Source organism: Pipistrellus hanaki, assembly GCF_964339955.1.
Source record: "Pipistrellus hanaki genome assembly, chromosome: 16".
In the NCBI taxonomy this organism is placed as follows: Eukaryota; Metazoa; Chordata; class Mammalia; order Chiroptera; family Vespertilionidae; genus Pipistrellus; species Pipistrellus hanaki.
The window spans coordinates 42,446,146-42,463,457 of NC_140518.1; the positions used below are offsets into that span (position 1 = coordinate 42,446,146).

General features: G+C 44.7%; 1 protein-coding gene across 3 annotated transcripts in view; it reads left to right on the plus strand.

Moving 5' to 3' along the window:
• MYOCD (myocardin) overlaps nucleotides 1-17,312 on the plus strand; it is a 92,485-nt gene that overhangs the window by 68,809 nt on the left and 6,364 nt on the right. For all 3 annotated transcript variants that reach the window (XM_084863911.1, XM_084863912.1, XM_084863913.1), the window contains 6 exons: nucleotides 326-570; nucleotides 2,327-2,480; nucleotides 9,277-10,212; nucleotides 13,072-13,215; nucleotides 14,214-14,342; nucleotides 16,729-16,786. In XM_084863911.1, the coding sequence (XP_084720037.1) occupies nucleotides 326-570; nucleotides 2,327-2,480; nucleotides 9,277-10,212; nucleotides 13,072-13,215; nucleotides 14,214-14,342; nucleotides 16,729-16,786 (1,666 nt within the window). The remainder of the gene's footprint in view (nucleotides 1-325; nucleotides 571-2,326; nucleotides 2,481-9,276; nucleotides 10,213-13,071; nucleotides 13,216-14,213; nucleotides 14,343-16,728; nucleotides 16,787-17,312) is intronic.

Sequence of the window (17,312 nt, forward strand, 5' to 3'; positions counted from 1 at the left end):
ATACACATGGGAGTACTTTCCTACGAATCAACCCCAAAATCAGAATGTGTTCGACGGCAGTTGGTTTGAGGTGAGGAAAGTGTCCTCACTCTACTCTGGGAGGAAAAAGCTCCAGGAGCCACTTGTAAGGTCCAAGACTCCCAGCTGAGGGGTGTGCTTCCGGTTCATTAGACATCGCAGTGTCCCAGGGTCTCCTTGCACACCGTGCTTTGCTGTATGTCTGTCCGAGATTCGAGAACATCTATCGGACAGAACACCCTTGCACGTTCCCATGACGCCAGTTCTCTCCATCACCTAAAGCCATGTTATCTCCATCCTCTTGCAGGCCAAGTCCTTGAGCGACAGTAAGAACCGCCACAAGAAGCCCAAGGACCCCAAGCCAAAGGTGAAGAAGCTCAAGTACCACCAGTACATCCCCCCGGACCAGAAGGCGGAGAAGTCGCCGCCGCCCATGGACTCGGCCTACGCGCGGCTGCTGCAGCAGCAGCAGCTGTTCCTGCAGCTGCAGATCCTCAGCCAGCAGCAGCAGCAGCGCTTCGGCTACACCAGCGTCCACCCCGCTCAGCTCAAGTGAGTCCCAGAGCACGGGCTGCACGCAGGGTGGTGGCTCCTCTCTTCCCGGGCACCGGGCCAGCCCCTGCGGCCAAGTCCCATGCTGTCATGTTTGGAAACTGGGCACACCTTTTCAGAAACATAGGCCAGGAGGGAGCAAGGAAATCAGTGCCCCTGATAAGAGGCCTCCCTGGGAAAAGGGAGGGGTGACCACGTTGAGGCCCCAAGTGAAACAGAGAGGTTCCAGCTATCTCCCTGTTCAGCCTTGGGTGACACCGGCGATTATGCTGCGTACAGCCAAGCTCCGCAGGCTTGCCACTGCTCCACAAATGGAGCTGCACCTGCTAAATGATGCATGGATATGCCCACCCATATGCCAAAGTCTCCATCAAACTCTTCTTCAGCACCACTCCCTCCGGTCTCCCCCAGACTCAGCCTGAGTGTGACTTGTCACTTTCCAGCTAGCCTGCTGTGGTTTTCCTCCCTGTGCCTGGTCCTTTTAGACAATTAACTTGTGATCTCATCTTCTATAATAAAGAGCTAATATGCTTATTAGACCGGATGGTGGAACGACCTTTCGGAATGACCCCTGGGTGGGGGTGGGGCTGCAGGGCCATGGGCTGCAAGGCAGCCAGGACTGTGAAGGCCTACCCTTGCATGAATTTCATGCATCAGGCCTCTAATATAAATATAAGTCACCCCCTAAGGGTTCTAGTCACCCAATTCCAATATGTAGGGGATGTTTTCCCCACATCACCAAGCGATTCCCCAACACCAGCAGATTGTCCAACAATTTAACCTTATTCTGACACTAGCTACCCGGAAATAGCGTCAGATTCCACAGGTAAGGGCTCAGTCCCTATGACTGGTGCTCTCACCTTCTGAAGATGCCAGAGGTTGTCCAGAAGTTGTTACATGGGCTTCTGGTCAACCAATTACAGATTGGGTTCCCACAACTTACTCCTTTGGTTTTGATTAATGTGCTAGAGCGGCTCATGGAATGCAGAGAAACATTTTATTTACTGGGTCACTGGTTTATTATGAAAGAATACAACTGAGGAACAGCCAGATGGAAGAGATGCATAGGGCAGGGTGTGGGGAGGGGCACAGAGCATCCAGCCCTGGCCAGGGAGGCTACTCTGCCAGCACCTCCACGTGGTCACCAACTCAGAAACTTTATGGCCCCCAGTCTTTTGGGTTTTTATGGAAGCTTCATGGCAAAGCCAGGACTGGTTGCATCATTGGCCATTGGTGAATTCAATCTCCAATCCCTCACCCTGCCTGGAGGCCAGGGAAGGTGGTGGAACCAAAAGTTTCTACCCTCTAATGCACATGTGTCAAACACAAGGCCCACGGGCCAAATCCAGCCCGCCAGGCCTTGCAATGTGGCCCGCACCGCGCTGTCATCACTGCACTCCGCTGTCAGTTTATGACATTGTCAGTTTATGACTGTTCAGTAAACCATTCGGCCCGCAATTTAGGCTGGATTTTAGATTTTGGCCCCTTCTCTGATTGAGTTCAACACCCCTACTAATGATTAGAGTCTAATTACAGGATGGATTCTCCTGGCAGCCAGCATTGCTCCTTAGGTAGTCCAAAAGCCACCTCATTAACATAACAAGATACGCCTTTGTCACTCTCCTCACTTGGCAAATCCCAAGAGTTTTAACCGTGAGCCAGAAACTGTATGAACACCAAGTATATATTTCTTATTGTATATCACAATATATAGATCTGGCTGTATTTTAAGTCCCTCCTTTTTCTCTGTTTTCAGGGAACCAAATGAACAGATGGTCAGAAATCCAAACTCTTCTTCAGCACCACTGAGCAGTACCCCTCTGTCTCCTGTCAAAAACAGTTTTTCTGGTCAAACTGGTGTCTCTTCTCTCAAGCCAGGCCCACTCCCATCAAACCTGGATGATCTGAAGGTATAGGATTCGGCATGATTTTTTTTTTCCTTTTTTTAAACAAATACATCAGTACCTTTTAAATAACATTTTCACCAACTGATTTCTTGTATAGAACATGATGCAGAAGAATGTGGGAGAGACTCAGTAGGTGACAGAATATTAACTGCTATGGTTAAATACACAAGCTTGACCGGCTGTGCAACCTTGGGTTAGTTTCTTAATTTTTAGCATCTCAGATTCCTCATTTGCATAAATGGTTTGTTATGAAAATCAATTGGAATCATATATACATGATAGAGCATAGCACAGAGTACTAAGGGATTGATATGAGCTCCGAGCCAGTGGTCAATCCCATGATGACCTCTTACCAATCTCTGGTAAAATGAGGAAAATAAAAACCATATAAGGGCTTTTTTTAACTCTAAATATGTTCCACAGATCTAATATTTATTCAAAGTACTTATTTTCTCCCAATATTTTGAATGCTGAAAGATATTTTCCAGTAGGAAATGATGATAATAGATGAAAGCTGAGTGTTTCTGAGAAAGTTTTGTTTCCTTTTATTAAAAGAAACTATATATATGCATGACTGAACTACCGGTTGACCAGTCGCTATGATATTCACTGACCACCAGGGGCAGACGCTCAATCCACAGGATCGGGCTCCCTCCTGTCTGGATCAGGCCTGCGGGGATCAGGCTGAAACTGGCTATCCAATATCCCCCAAGGGGTCCCTGATTGCGAGAGGGTACAGGCCAGGCCGAGGGACCCCGTGCACCGGGTTTCTAGTTATTAAGTAAGGATACTAGTCCTTATTTAACAAAATAAAATCTTGGTAACTCTATCTCCATTATATAATTTAAAGCAATGTACTAGTCTATGAAATCCAGTCAGGGACCTTCTGAAATGTAACAGCAACTAGCGACATGCTATGTATGTGCTAGCAGTTTACTCTAGTCACTGACCACAGACCCTCAGTTACTGAGATGCCCTGAGCTTTGAGCTGAGCCTGGTGTGGTTTGGCGGGACCCTCAGGCAGTGCATGCACTCGCCCAGGACTCACACAGAACTGAAAAGGGTAAGCGCAGTGCCTTGCTGCTCTACTGTGTGAGCACACCACTGTCTGTAGTGCCTCCTCACTCTCAATGCTGACACCTGCTTACCCACAAAGCATGTTTCCCAAAAGACTAAATTTATACAAGTCCCCTAGTCTTCACTGGGCCAGCCACAGCCCTGTCTCAGTCCTCATGGCCACCCTCATTCCCACGTTCAGTACTTGGTCATTATCTTCTTTGAAGGGAGGTAGGATTGGGATTATTTCAAATTTAAGAAAATTCCATGGCTGCCACGTGCCAACACCAATGAATAATGTGTATCTAGGGTCCTACTATCAAAGGTTTCTCTGTTCCTCCCACTTGGAATACAAGTGCTCAGGTTTGAACTTGGCATCCATAAACCTAGACGGGGATGCCAAGCGCATGCAATGCTCTCCAGAGCCGTAGGGTACCCTCCACTCCCCAGATCCTAAACCCATCCAGATCAACAGGCTCTCTCACCTAGAAAACATTACACCATGAAATAAGCCAGACACAGAGACGGATATTGTATGAGTCCACATATATCTCACATAGTCAACTTCATAGAGACAGAAAGTAGATGCAGGTTACCATGGGCTGGAGGAGGTGATAATGGGGAGTTAGTGTTTCATGGGGACAGAAGGTTCAATTTGAGATCCCGAAAAGGTTCTGGAGATGATCATGCTGATATTTGCACAACATTGTCGATGTACTGGAGCCACTGAAGAATGATTAAATGGGGAGATTTATGTGACATGTCTTCTACCACAACAACATGCACTGGGACATTAGTTGAGGAGCTGATGTGAGGGGACATTGGCAAGTTCATTCAGTCTGGGAAAGCTGAATCTCAGTTACCAGCAGGTTCTGTTAGATAAATACCAAGTTGGTTGGCCTCAGCTGTGTTGTTGGGCATAGGGACAGAAATTTGGGGATTGTTTTCACAGTGGGGAAGGTTGAGACTTTAGAAGAGTGAATGGAAGGAGAGCAAAATGGAAAGAGTGGAGAGGAGGTTGGAACAGAGAGAAAGGAAGGAGAGAAGAGGAATAAGGGAAGCAAATGATGTAATCACATTTTGGGAAAGGAAGAGATAAGAGGAATTAATGAAGGTGACCCTCCAAAAAAGTAATCGGAATCTGGCTAGTGTGGCTCAGTTGGTTGAGTGTTGTCCTGTGCACAGAAAGGTCACTGGTTTGATTCTTGGTCAGGGCACTTACCTAGGTTGCAGGTTTGGTGCCCAGTCAGGACGTACTGGAGGCAATCAGTTGATGTTTCTCTCTCACATTGATGTTTCTCTCTCTTTTCCTCTCCCTACCTCTCCTCTCTAAAACCAATACACACACACACACACACACACACACACACACACACACACACCGTATTTTCCGGCGTATAAGACAACCCCCTAATTTTACAGTTAAAACATAGGTTTAGGCCTATATTCGCTGTATAAGACTATCCCCCACTTCTGAGGCAACACCAGTTCTTTTTTTAATAGACCGCCTCTCTGACTCTGGCCAATCTGAGCAGGCTTTTTACTAGAACACAGTGTAGCTTCGGGTACAGAACATGTATAATTTGCATGCATAAAAAGCCTGCTCAGATTGGCCAGAGTCAGAGAGGCGGTCTATTAAAAAAAGAACTGGTGTTGCCTTGGAAGTGGGGGGTAGTCTTATACAGCGAATATAGACCTAAACCTATGTTTTAACTGTGAGATTAGGGGGTCGTCTTATACGCCGGAAAATACGGTATATTAATAACCAGAAAGGTAAGGCAATGAGGTGATATTTTCCATAAATGCTCATGTTTTGCTACGTAGAAATTAAAAGTGGAAAATACTGAGAATAGAGTTTAGTTTCTCATTAAAAACTTACAAGCAATAATATCACAATCCATTTTTTGTGTTTGTTTTATATCCAGTTTCTAACAAACTGGTGGTAGAGAGAGAGAATAAGAATGTGGAGGTGAATGTGAAATTTTAAAACTAGGCAATATTTGATAGAGCCTAAGAAATAATGGTTCATATATTTTTAGATGTGATGATGGTATTATATCTGTGTGTTTTTTAAAAGTATTTATCTTTTAGAGATAGATACCAACTTTTTACAGATTAAATTACATGATTTCCTGGAACAGAATTCAGAAAATGTTGGGGAAGAAGTGGTTTAGGTATAAATGAAACAAGATTGGGCATCAGTTGATAATTATTGAAAGTGGTTGGTGGTTATATGGGGTTCATTATATTTTTCTCACTACTTTAATGTATGCTTGAAATTTTCCATAATAAATGGTTTACCTTATCAATAATTGAAACACCAATGAGTGTAGGAAGGATGTATATACAAAACTTTGTCCCAAGCATGCCCACACAGCGTAATATTCTGAAATGGAAGGTAAACTGAATTCAACCAGCATTCAGTTTACTTTAGAATATAAGCTGCACTATTTGATAATGTACTTTAAATTATTCAGTGCCAGAACAGATTCCAAAAATAAATGCAGAACTCATTAATTGTAAGTAATTCAAAATTAAAACAATGAGTTGGCACTTTGCACTTTTTCCAACCAGCAAATCTAAAAGAAAATCTAAAATAAAAGCAATGCTAGCAAGACCGGGGGGAGGGGAGGGGAGCATATGTATTTCTTGGGGTGGTGTAAATTGTCCTAATCCTTGTAAAATACCTTTTAGCTGAGTGTGAAATAATATTACTCACTATTGAAATACATTTGTGTAGAGAGAAGTAAAGAGTATTTTAAAAGGCAGTTGACTCACATAACAGATTCTATTTCCTTCTAGTCTTGAAATGCATATGGACATATTTTGCTTTAGAATAATTATGTGAGCATAAATTTCTGACATGCATTTTTGTTTAACAAATGAACATTTTTTATAACTCTTAATAGTCAAAAATCTTTTAATTTTTAATAGCAGCATATTACTTCACCACCTAGTTAACATTCCTCTGTTGGACATTTAACTTGCTTCCAAATGTTTACTGTTAAAAATACAATTTGTACATACATTTATTAATTTATCTAAATATCTCCCCAGGCTAAACACATAGGAATGGAATTTCTGAACCAAAACATATTGCCATTTTTAGAAGTTCTTGCTACATATTGCCCACTTTCTGTCCCGAACATTGTGCCTCGCTAGTCCCAGAAGCAGTATTAGCACTTCTCAGACAGGGGTGTGCACATGAGCTACAGGGGCTCTGGGTAAAATGCAGCTTTCAATTCAGTAGGTCTGGGAGGGGCCTGAGATTCCGTATTTCTAACAGGCTCCCCGAAGCTGCCAGTGCTGCTGGTCCACAGACCACACTCAGAATAGCCTAGTATCTATAATAATAAAAGCATAATATGCTAATTAGTCTGTACAGCCGAAGGACCTTCTGGAAGTCATTCCAGATGTCCTTCCGGACAAAGCCATGGCAGTGGGGGCCAAGGCAGAAGCAGTTAGGGACAATCAGGCAGCCAGGCGAGCAGTTAGGGGTGATCAAGCAGGCAGGCAGAGTAGTTAGGGACGATAAGCAGGCAAACAAGTGGTTAGGGTGATCAGGCAGGCAGGCATAGGCCGTTAGGGGTGATCAAGCAGACAGTGGTTAGGGGCATCAGGCAGGCAGGCAAGTGGTTAAGAGCCAATGGTCCTGGACTGTGAGATGGTTCAGGCTGGGCTGAGGATCCCTTCTCCTGTGCACAAATTTTGTGCACTGGCATCTAGTTAAGTATAAAAGAGATTGAAAACAAAACAAACAAACACAAATAAAAAGCATTTTTAGCCTTGGCCAGTGTGGCTCAGTTGGTGGTGGGTTCAATTCCTGGTCAGGGCACATCCCAAGTTGTGGGTTCAGTCCCCAGTCAGGAGGTCACCTATTGATTGCTTCTAATCCTCTCTCTCTCTTTCTCTCTCTCTCTCTCTCTCATTCTCTCTTTCTCTTTCACTAATTTAAATTTTTTTATTCATTTATTTTTGCTGCTATTTAAGTAACACAAAGTGCTATTGCAAATTTCTTTGTCAATTAGATGAATACAAAATATGTATATTTTTGTTTGCAAATATTGGACTACTAATGATGGTATACATACATTATTGGTCATTTAAAAATGTTTTCTTTTGTGAAAAATTGGATGATGTCCATTGTCCATTTGTAGTTGGGTGTCCATCTTTATCTTCGGGGTTTTTAAACACACTTGGCCCATTGAGCATACTAATACTTTATTATTTTTCCTGCAACTATTTTTCCTTAAAATTCTATTTGCCTTTGGATCTTCATTTTGTGACTGATAGGAATTTTCAAATATTTTTGTCAACTTTTTATGATTAGCTTCTTTGCTTTTCTGCTCAAAAGGTCTTCCCCTACAGAATATCAGAAGGATATTTTTGTATATATTCTTTTAGCTGTTTCATAGAATTATTGACATTTAGGTATTTAATATGGCTCCTGTTTTAATTATAAAAGTAATATGCTTATGGGAACTACTTAGGAAATACAGATAAGGAGAACCATCATTAACATTTTAGCACATCTTTATCCAGATATTATAATCTGCAAGCCCAGACTTAAATATATATTCATATTACTATATATTTTTTTCTTATAAAATAAAATAAAGTTATTGAAACCTTTTAAATGTAATACTATACCATAAATAATTATTTTTATGTCAACAAATATTTATACCATCAGTTTTAATAGACCTAAAGTATTCCATCATTTGTATGCATTATTATTTACTTAGTTTCTATTTTTTTAGATATCTAATGGTTAAAATTCATGAACATGAAAAAGTGCAGGGGTGAGATAATTTCATGTGCTTCAACATAACAGTAACAGCCCCTACATGCACTGATCATATGCAAAGTACTCTTCCCAGTGCTTTCCACTGTGTAAACTGCTTTAATCCTCACAAGGTGGTAGGATTGCCTCCGTGTGCAGAAGCAGAGCTGGGGCACAGGCTGACACTGAACTAGGGAGAGCAGGGCCAGCATTGGAATTGAGGGTCTTATTGCCACACATCTCTCTCTCAGGAGAGCACCGCTATCCGCCAGCTGTTAAACCCGGGACAGGGTGTTAATGTACAGCTGCTGTTCTCCAACGCTGGGCTGGGACCACGGCATCAGCACCCCTGGGAGCTTGTCAGAAAGGCACCTCTCAGCCCCCACCCCTGCCCCGGGGAGCCAGAAACTGGTGTGGGGCCCAGCTACCTGTGTAAGAACCCCATCCCCTCCCCCCCCCCCACCCACTTGTGTAACAACCTGCAGGCCTGGGTTCCAGCACCTGCTCAGGTTTGAGAATCACCCACCAGGAGGACTGGCCGGGAAGGTAGGAGGCAGTATCTCAGAGTGTTAGCACGCTGCAGGATGGCTGGTTGCCAGCTGATGCCTGAACTTAGGCAGGTATCAGTCTTCTCATCTGTGATATGAGGACAGGACCAAGATGGGATTGGCAGGCAGCACAGAGGTGCCTCTGTGGTCCGTGTGGTCTCACCATTTCTAGGATATATCTATGATCCTGGAGCCATGAAAACATGGCCTATGACACATTTTAAGAACATTATTAAAATTGTGCAAAACTGACATACTGGATGCTGAGGGGGGGGGGCGGGAAGGCAATGATAAAGAGAAGCGAACACTGTGAAACTGCACTTGTGATCTTTTAAAGTCAATGTAATACTAATAATTATGCACGTTTAAAGCATCGTCCTTGACAGAACAGTAACGTGCATGCTTGTTTCAGGTTTCCGAGTTACGACAGCAGCTCCGGCTCCGCGGCCTGCCGGTGTCCGGCACCAAGACGGCGCTCATGGACCGGCTGCGGCCCTTCCAGGACTGCTCGGGGAGCCCCGTGCCCAGCTTCGGGGACATCACCACGGTCACCTTCCCCGTCACGCCCACCAGTGCCCTGCCTCACTATCAGTCCTCCCCGTCTGCCCTGCCCAAGGGCTTCTACCACTTCGGCAGCACCAGCTCCAGCCCGCCCATCTCGCCCGCCTCCTCCGACCTGTCCCTGGCGGGGTCCCTGCCGGACGCCTTCCAAGATGCATCGCCCTCCTTCGGCCTGCACCTGTCCCCAGGCCGCCTGGGCCCCGACGACAGCCTGGCCAGCAGCCTGCACGGTGGCAGCGCCCCTGCAGAGCTGGACGCGGGGCTGGACTCTGAGAAGGACAAGATGCTGGTGGAGAAGCAGAAGGTCATCAACGAGCTCACGTGGAAGCTGCAGCAGGAGCAGCGGCACGTGGAGGAGCTGCGCCTGCAGCTGCAGCAGCAGAAGCGGAGCAAGGGCGCCGCCGCCTCTGAGCGGGAGCCACCGCCGCCCTTCCTGGGGGCGCCCATCAAGCAGGAGGACGCGGCCCCCAGCTGCCCCTTCGCGGCCTCCCGGCGGGTCTGCTCCACGCACAGACCACCGGACGGCCAGGCGGCCCCGCTCCTGCTGCCCCAGGGCAGCGGGCACGGCCTGGAGGCCGCGGGGCAGGCCCACGCTCTGCCCTCCACGTTCCTCAGCCCGCAGTGCTCTCCGCAGCACTCGCCGCTGGGGGCCGTGAAGAGCCCTCAGCACATCAGCTTGCCCCCATCCCCCAACAACCATTACTTCCTCCCTTCCTCGTCAGCAGGTGCCCAGGGAGAGGGGCACGGGGTCTCCTCACCTGCCAGCGCCCAGGTGTGCACTGCACAGGTAAGAGCGCCTCGCGCACCCCCGCTGCACCCCCCGCCTCCCTTCCTGGAAGTGGGGTGTGGAGTTGCAGAGCTTAAGAGCTGGTGTTGGAACTTGCAGAGTCCAGCAGCACCTCCTGGACACACAGGGAGATGCTGGGGCCTTCAGAACAGACACGGGCTCGCTTCTCTGGAGCGGGGATTGGCAGCCGGGTTCTGTAACAAGCTGAATAGGAAATACATTTGGCGTTCGGGGCGTTGTGGTCTCTGTCACAAGGACTCAACCCTCCTCCCCTGCAGCATGCAAACAGCTGCAGACAGCCTATAAACAAGTGCACGTGGCTGCGTGCCAATAAAGCTTTATGTGCACAAACAGGTTTGGCTCCCAGGCCTGGAGATTGCCAAACTCTGTTGTATTCCTTGGCGCCAAGCCTCAGCAAAGGCCCGACCAGTTCATTCCAAGAGCCAAAGGGGAAGTTAAGTGGTCTCTGGGTGGTGGTATGCAGCGTGCACAGATTTACTAAGCACCTACTGTGTGCCAGCCCAGACCCCCTTCCAGTCTCTGGGGACTAGTGCTGAACTAACAAAAACAACAACAACAACGAAAATCCCTATCCTCATGGGGAGGCAGACAGTAAATTAAAAAAATAAAATAAAATATGTAATGTATTAGAAGATGATACATCTTGCCAAAACCGGTTTGGCTCAATGGATAGAGCATCAGCTTGGAGACTGAATGGTCCCAGGTTCGATTCCGGTCAAGGGCATGTACCTTGGTTTCGGGCATATCCCCAGTAGGGGGTATGCAAGAGGCAGCTGATCGATAACTCTCTCTCATCGATGTTTCTAACTCTATCTCTCTCCCTTCCTCTCTGTACAAAATCAATAAAATATATTAAAAAAAAAAAAAAAGAAGATGATGATACATCTTATAGAGAGAAAGCAGAGAAGGGGAGGGAGGGGTGAGGAGATTAGGAAATTTGCAACCTTAAGTAATAGGGCCAGGGACATTTGATCAAAGCTTTCAAGAAGTAAAGGAGAAAGCCTTATGAATATTTGGGTGTAGGCACTCTAGGCAAAGGAGGAACAGCAAGTGCCCTTAGGAGGGACCGTGCATGGTGGAAAGAAGGTGTGTCTGGGGTAGGATGAAAGCGGAATTGTAGGAGCCGGCTCAGAAGAGTAACTGTTTCAAAGATTAGACCAAGGTGATCATCAAGACTCAAGATGTTACTTTGTCTATGAAGCCAAAGAATTATTAAGAGCATTTCTTTAAGTCTACCTAAGGAAAGGTTATATCAAGCATGTCAAACTCGCAACCCACCAGCGCGAGTCTGACATGCTTGGATTGCATCATGAAAAGAGTCTGAGTTCTATGGCATTAGAAAGATAGTAGGGAGAAAACTGGCATTAATCTCACTCCTGTCATGTACATGTATATGTATATGAGTAATCTTGTTCATTGTCACAACAATCTTTTGGGCTCTGATTCATTATTCTTTTTTTTTTTTTTTTTTTTTAAGGTATGGGGTTTCTTTCTTTCTTTTTTTAAAATATATTTTATTGATATTTTACAGAGAGAAAGGGAGAGGGACAGAAAGCTAGAAACATCGATGAAAGAGAATCATCAACCAGCTGCCTCCTGCACACCCCCCACCAGGAATGTGCCCACAACCAATGTACATGCCCTTGACTGGAATCAAACCTGGGACCCCTCAGTCCGCGCAGGCCGACACTCTATCCACTGAATCAAAAACGGTTTTGGCTCATTATTCTTTATTTCCCGCTGAGGAATGTGTGGCTCAGGGAAGTGAAACTGGGATTATCTGATTCTAAAGTACATGCTCCCTTCACACTGCCTATTCTCTGCCCTGGGCGTAGAGGTGTGGCCATAGGTCATGAGAAGACATTTTTGCAAACCCAGTGGAGCAGTGCATTCAAATGAATGATGCCCACCCATTTGGGAGGAGTTGGGATTGAAATGCATTTTCATCGTCATTGACAACATTGACTGAATGCATAGTGTCCTGGGCAACAGAGGTCAACACAGCTTTTTTTTTACAAAGCTCTGCACATTCAGTTCTAATGATATTGATACTCTCCAGAAAAACCAACATTCGTACAGTGATTTACAGTTTACAAAGCACCCTTTGAAGACATAAGTGATTGCTTGATAAAAATATATTGAGCAATCCAGGATAACATTACTGACACTTGTCTATGACATTGTGGTGAGGGTAGGGGTGGCAGATGGATCATGAAGGGCTAGAAAAGTCCGGTAAGGCTTGGAGAAGAGGGTAGACTTAAAAGGAAGTGTAGAGTTCAAAAAGGGGAGTCAGGCTGAAACCGGTTTGGCTCAGTGGATAGAGCATTGGCCTGTGGACTGAAAGGTCCCAGGTTGGATTCCGGTCAAGGGCATGTATCGATACCTTGGTTGTGGGCACATCCCCAGTGGGAGGTGTTCAGAGGCAGCTGATTGATGTTTCTAACTCTCTATTGCTCTCCCTTCTTCTTTGTAAAAAAAATCAATAAAATATATATATTTTTTAAAGGGGGTGGGGAGTCAGGAAAAGGGCATTCCATGAGGGAAAAAACCTGATAGGAAGGTAGCATGTACAGGGCATGCTGAGGGAAGCTCACAGAGGGATTCATGGAACTTGAACTTGCAGAAGGAGCTAGTGCTTGACTAACATCTTGAACACTGATGTTGGGGGGAAGAAGTGGAACCCCGTGCTTTGGACATGTAAGAGCCCCTGAGTATTTCGAGCAGTAGGTGACACATAAAAACAAGAACTGGGACTTTGGTCATGGAATTGACCAGGGCCAGTTGTTTCAACAAAGGCTACTCTAAAGTCGCTTAGCTTGGGCTACTTTCTCTCTACAGAACTCAGGGGCACAAGAGGGCCATCCTGCGAGCTTCTCCCCGCAGCCTGCCAGCCTCCACCCCCCTTTCTCTGGAGCCCAGGCAGACAGCAGTCATGGTGCTATGGGCAATCCTTGTCCCCCAAGCCCAAGTGTACAGCAAAAGGTAGGCATCTGGAGAAGGGTTTAAACTTGAGATTGACTTTGCCTCTTCTTTCTTCTGTGGGTCCTTTTTATCCCAATGATGAGGTTCGATGGCAGAAATAAATGACATTGTAGACAGAAACAGGCCTGAAATGGATGTACCAATATAAGCTATCGGAGGTACTTCAAGAAGTCATTTCCCAGCGTTATTCTAGAAATGATGTGAATAACATGACCCTGGTGTGTTTGTGAGACACTGTGACGAACAAACCGGTTTCCGTGAAGCTGAAATAGAGCAGCATGAGACGTACTTCTGGAGAAAGTGAAATACAGGGATCTGTGGAAAGGATCAGAGGGATCCAGAACATTGGGGTCACAGTGCAATATCTCTCTCTCTAAAAAAAAAAAGGAAGAGATGATGCATTTCAGCAGGTGGAAGAGTTAGGGGCATGAAGGACCCAGTATGTGGGGAGCATGGGCAAGGGTCAGGTGATAAGGAGCAAGCATGATGGCCAATACATAAGTGCTGCATACTGCCTGCTGGGGCCAGGGTCCTGGAGACAGAGACCCCGGAGTGGCCTATCCACAGGGCACACTAATTGCACGAGGCTGGTCTCCAAGAGATTCCCCCAGCCATGCCTGTTGCTCTCTGCAAATGCACCAGCCCCGAATGGAACAGCTGGCGGATGAATTACTATGGAAACTCCTGGGGTGGTGGAGTTTCTTTGGATTGGACTAGACTCTTTTACTTCATTTCCTGTTCTCACCTTGCTTCCTCCTCACAGAAGAGGGTGCAACATGGAGCGAGAAATGAATCTGTGAGGTTCTCATTCTAAGATGCCTCCAGCAATAAGTCCATAGTGATAGATACTATTGTTAATCTACTGGGTTTGTTTTCCTAGCCCTCGCTCTCTTTTTCCCCTTAAATCTATTTTCCCAAAATTGAGCCCGTAGTTTCCATTACAGAATCAGTACCACATCTGACACGTGAATTGTCTGTTTCTGCTTTGACTCACACAGATGGCTGGTTTGCACTCTTCTGATAAAGCAGGACCAAAGTTTTCAATTCCATCCCCAACTTTTCCTAAGTCAACATCAATAGTTCCAGAGATAACACAGCCTCCATCCTATGAAGATGCAGTAAAACAGGTAAACTCATGATTTGCTCTTTATTGAAGAATAGGTTGGCTGAATTGGACTATGTTTTACATGGGTTCATGCATGTGGATTCTGGTATTGAGGGCATCTGGTGCCTCCCACCATAATGGATGGTGTCTAGATGCTAACTATAGAAAGGTGCTGATGTGTATGTAAGCTGTGTGAGGCCAAGAGAAAGAAGGGGTTTGTCTGGGTACCCAAATGACTGGACTTAGTGCCAGCTCAGCCACATGACAGCTGCACTCCCACTAAGGCTGGGCAAGTACTCAATTTATCTTATATGAAACAGGGCCAATATCTCCTTTGTAATGATCCCAAATGATATAATACTTAACTCTACCATTCTAATACCAAATGTCCAGGCACCAGATAGGTACTCAAATATATGAGAGCAATGTGCAGTGTGATTCTTTCTGGGGTTCTTTTTAGCTTCAAATTTCACTGTTCCTGGCAATATGTTGATGGTTATGGAGCTGGATAATAATAGAGGTTCTTTTTTTTAATGCTGTTGCAAATGGTAAGATTTTGTTCTTTTTTTAAAATATATTTTATTGATTTTTTTACAGAGAGGAAGAGAGAGGAATAGAGAGTTAGAAACATCGATGAGAGAGAATCATCAATCAGCTGCCTCTTGCACACCCCCTACTGGGGATGTGCCCACAACCAAGGTTCATGCCCTTGACAGGAATCGAACCCGAGACCTTTCAGTCTGCAGGCTGACGCTCTATTCACTGAGCCAAACCAGTTTTGGCCAGAGGTTCATTTATGTTCGAAATTTTTCAAAAGAAAAGGTACAAAAAGAAAAGCAATTAATCATCTTATTTTCCAAATGGCTTGAGTTTGGATAAAGTATCAGCTAACCCTTCATATGTGCTCAATCCAGAAAAGGATACTGGTATTCCACAGATCACATCAGCCTGCAGTTAGGTTTTACTTGGCTTAGAGAATATTTTAAATATGTAGGAGATTTTATGCAAAAATTAGGCTTTCTCGTTTCAGAAAAATTAGGGGATATGTCTACATGGAGGCAACATTTTTTTAGAAAACAGTCACCTGAGGCAGTGTATCCACTGCTTTCTTGAACCACAGCATAGGTTCAGCACTCCACCCTTCTCTCCTGTTCTGCATTGGGACCATTTGCATTGCCTGCCAGACCCTGCAGGCATAAGATGCTTTCCGGACTGGTGAATGACTCATTCTTGGAACAGTGCTCCCATCTGTATTGATTATTGACACCTGTGTTTATTGGGACTGGACTCTCAGAGGAGTGAGATCAATATGTGTCTTAGTTCTCCGCATTTTCTTCCGTTGGTATCTGTAAATATCAACCTGTTATCTGTAAATATCAGTTTCAAAAGAAAATAAAAAGGCCAAGCAAAGCGAATTTCCATAAATAAGACTCTACTTAATGCCGGTGAGCCAGAGGGGCGGGGTCCAGTCCCTACAAGTATTGACTTGTTCCACAAACTACTGCAATGAAGAAGTAGGGAAATATGAGCCACATTCTTGGGAAATATGAGCCACATTCTTGGGCCATATTCACTTCAAAATGAGATAAGGGGCCAAAAAGGAGTTACGCCCATGTTTATAGTAGCCTTATTCACAAAAGTCAAAAGGTGTAAACAAACCCATGTCCATCAATGGATGAATGGATAAACAAAATGTGATATATACATACAATGAATATTATTCATCTTTAATGAGGAAGGAAATTCTGGCATGGATGAACCTTGAAGACATTATGCTAAGTGAAATAAGCCAGTCACAAAAGGAAAAATACTATATATGAATCCACTATTTAAGATATCTAGAGCCCTAACTGGGTCAGTGGATAGAGCGTCAACATGTGGACTCAAGGGTTCTAGGTTCGATTCCAGTCAAGGGCATGTACGTTGGTTGCGGGCACATACCCAGTAGGGAGTGTGCAGGGGGCATCTGATCAATGTTTCTCTCTCATCCATGTTTTTAACTCTCTATCCCTCTCTGTAAAAAGTCAATAATATATATATATTTTTAAAAAGGAATCTAGAGTAGTCAGATTCATAGGGACAGAAAGTAGAATGGTGGTTGCCAGGGCTTGGGAGGAGAATGGAATGGGGAGTTATTGATTAATGGGGACAGAGTTTCACTTTTGCAAGATGAGAAAAGTTCTGGAGATGGGGAGTGGTGATAGTTGCACACCAATATGAATTTATTTAATAGCACTGAACTGTACACTTAGGAATGGTTAAGATGATAATTTTTATGTTTTGTGTATTTTACCACAATTAAAGTCAAACCTAGTTTAAAAAATATGTGGTGCTGCTTCGAATGATTTCCTATCGAAGAGGAAGCCACCTTCTGACTTCTCTGTCCTCCTTTGGTTAATTCATTATAGCAAATGACTCGCAGTCAGCAGATGGATGAACTCCTGGATGTCCTTATTGAAAGTGGAGGTAAGACTGCCTGTGTTCTGCCCATCAGAATACTCTGCACCTGCATGTATTCTAGGGAGTAAACCCAACTGCTCACTGTAAATGAGACTGAAAGTCTGTGGGCACAGTGGGCACTCTATCTGAGCTTTCTGTCCACTTTGGAGCAGACAAAGGAAGGCATTGTAGATGACTCCTCTCCGCCATTGTCCCTTTGTCCTTGGGACATTTCCACCAATCATTTTAACAGTTTTCATGCTCCAACTGTTTCCTAACCTTTCTCTTTTTATACTATTTCTCTCTGCCATTCTAATCCCAGTGTCCCTATTTTTTCATTGTGAGAAGAAAGGAGAAGAAAAAACAAGTTTTGCGCTACCTACGCAAAATGATATTCAATTACTAATCTCCCATTAGATGGTCCATTCATGCTTAAATGTCTTTCAAACTAGCAATAACAATTATCAACACATTCTTTTTGCCCCTTTTAAGTCATGTATTTATTTTTAAATTATATAATATGTACTTAGAATTTGAAACCATATAAATGAAT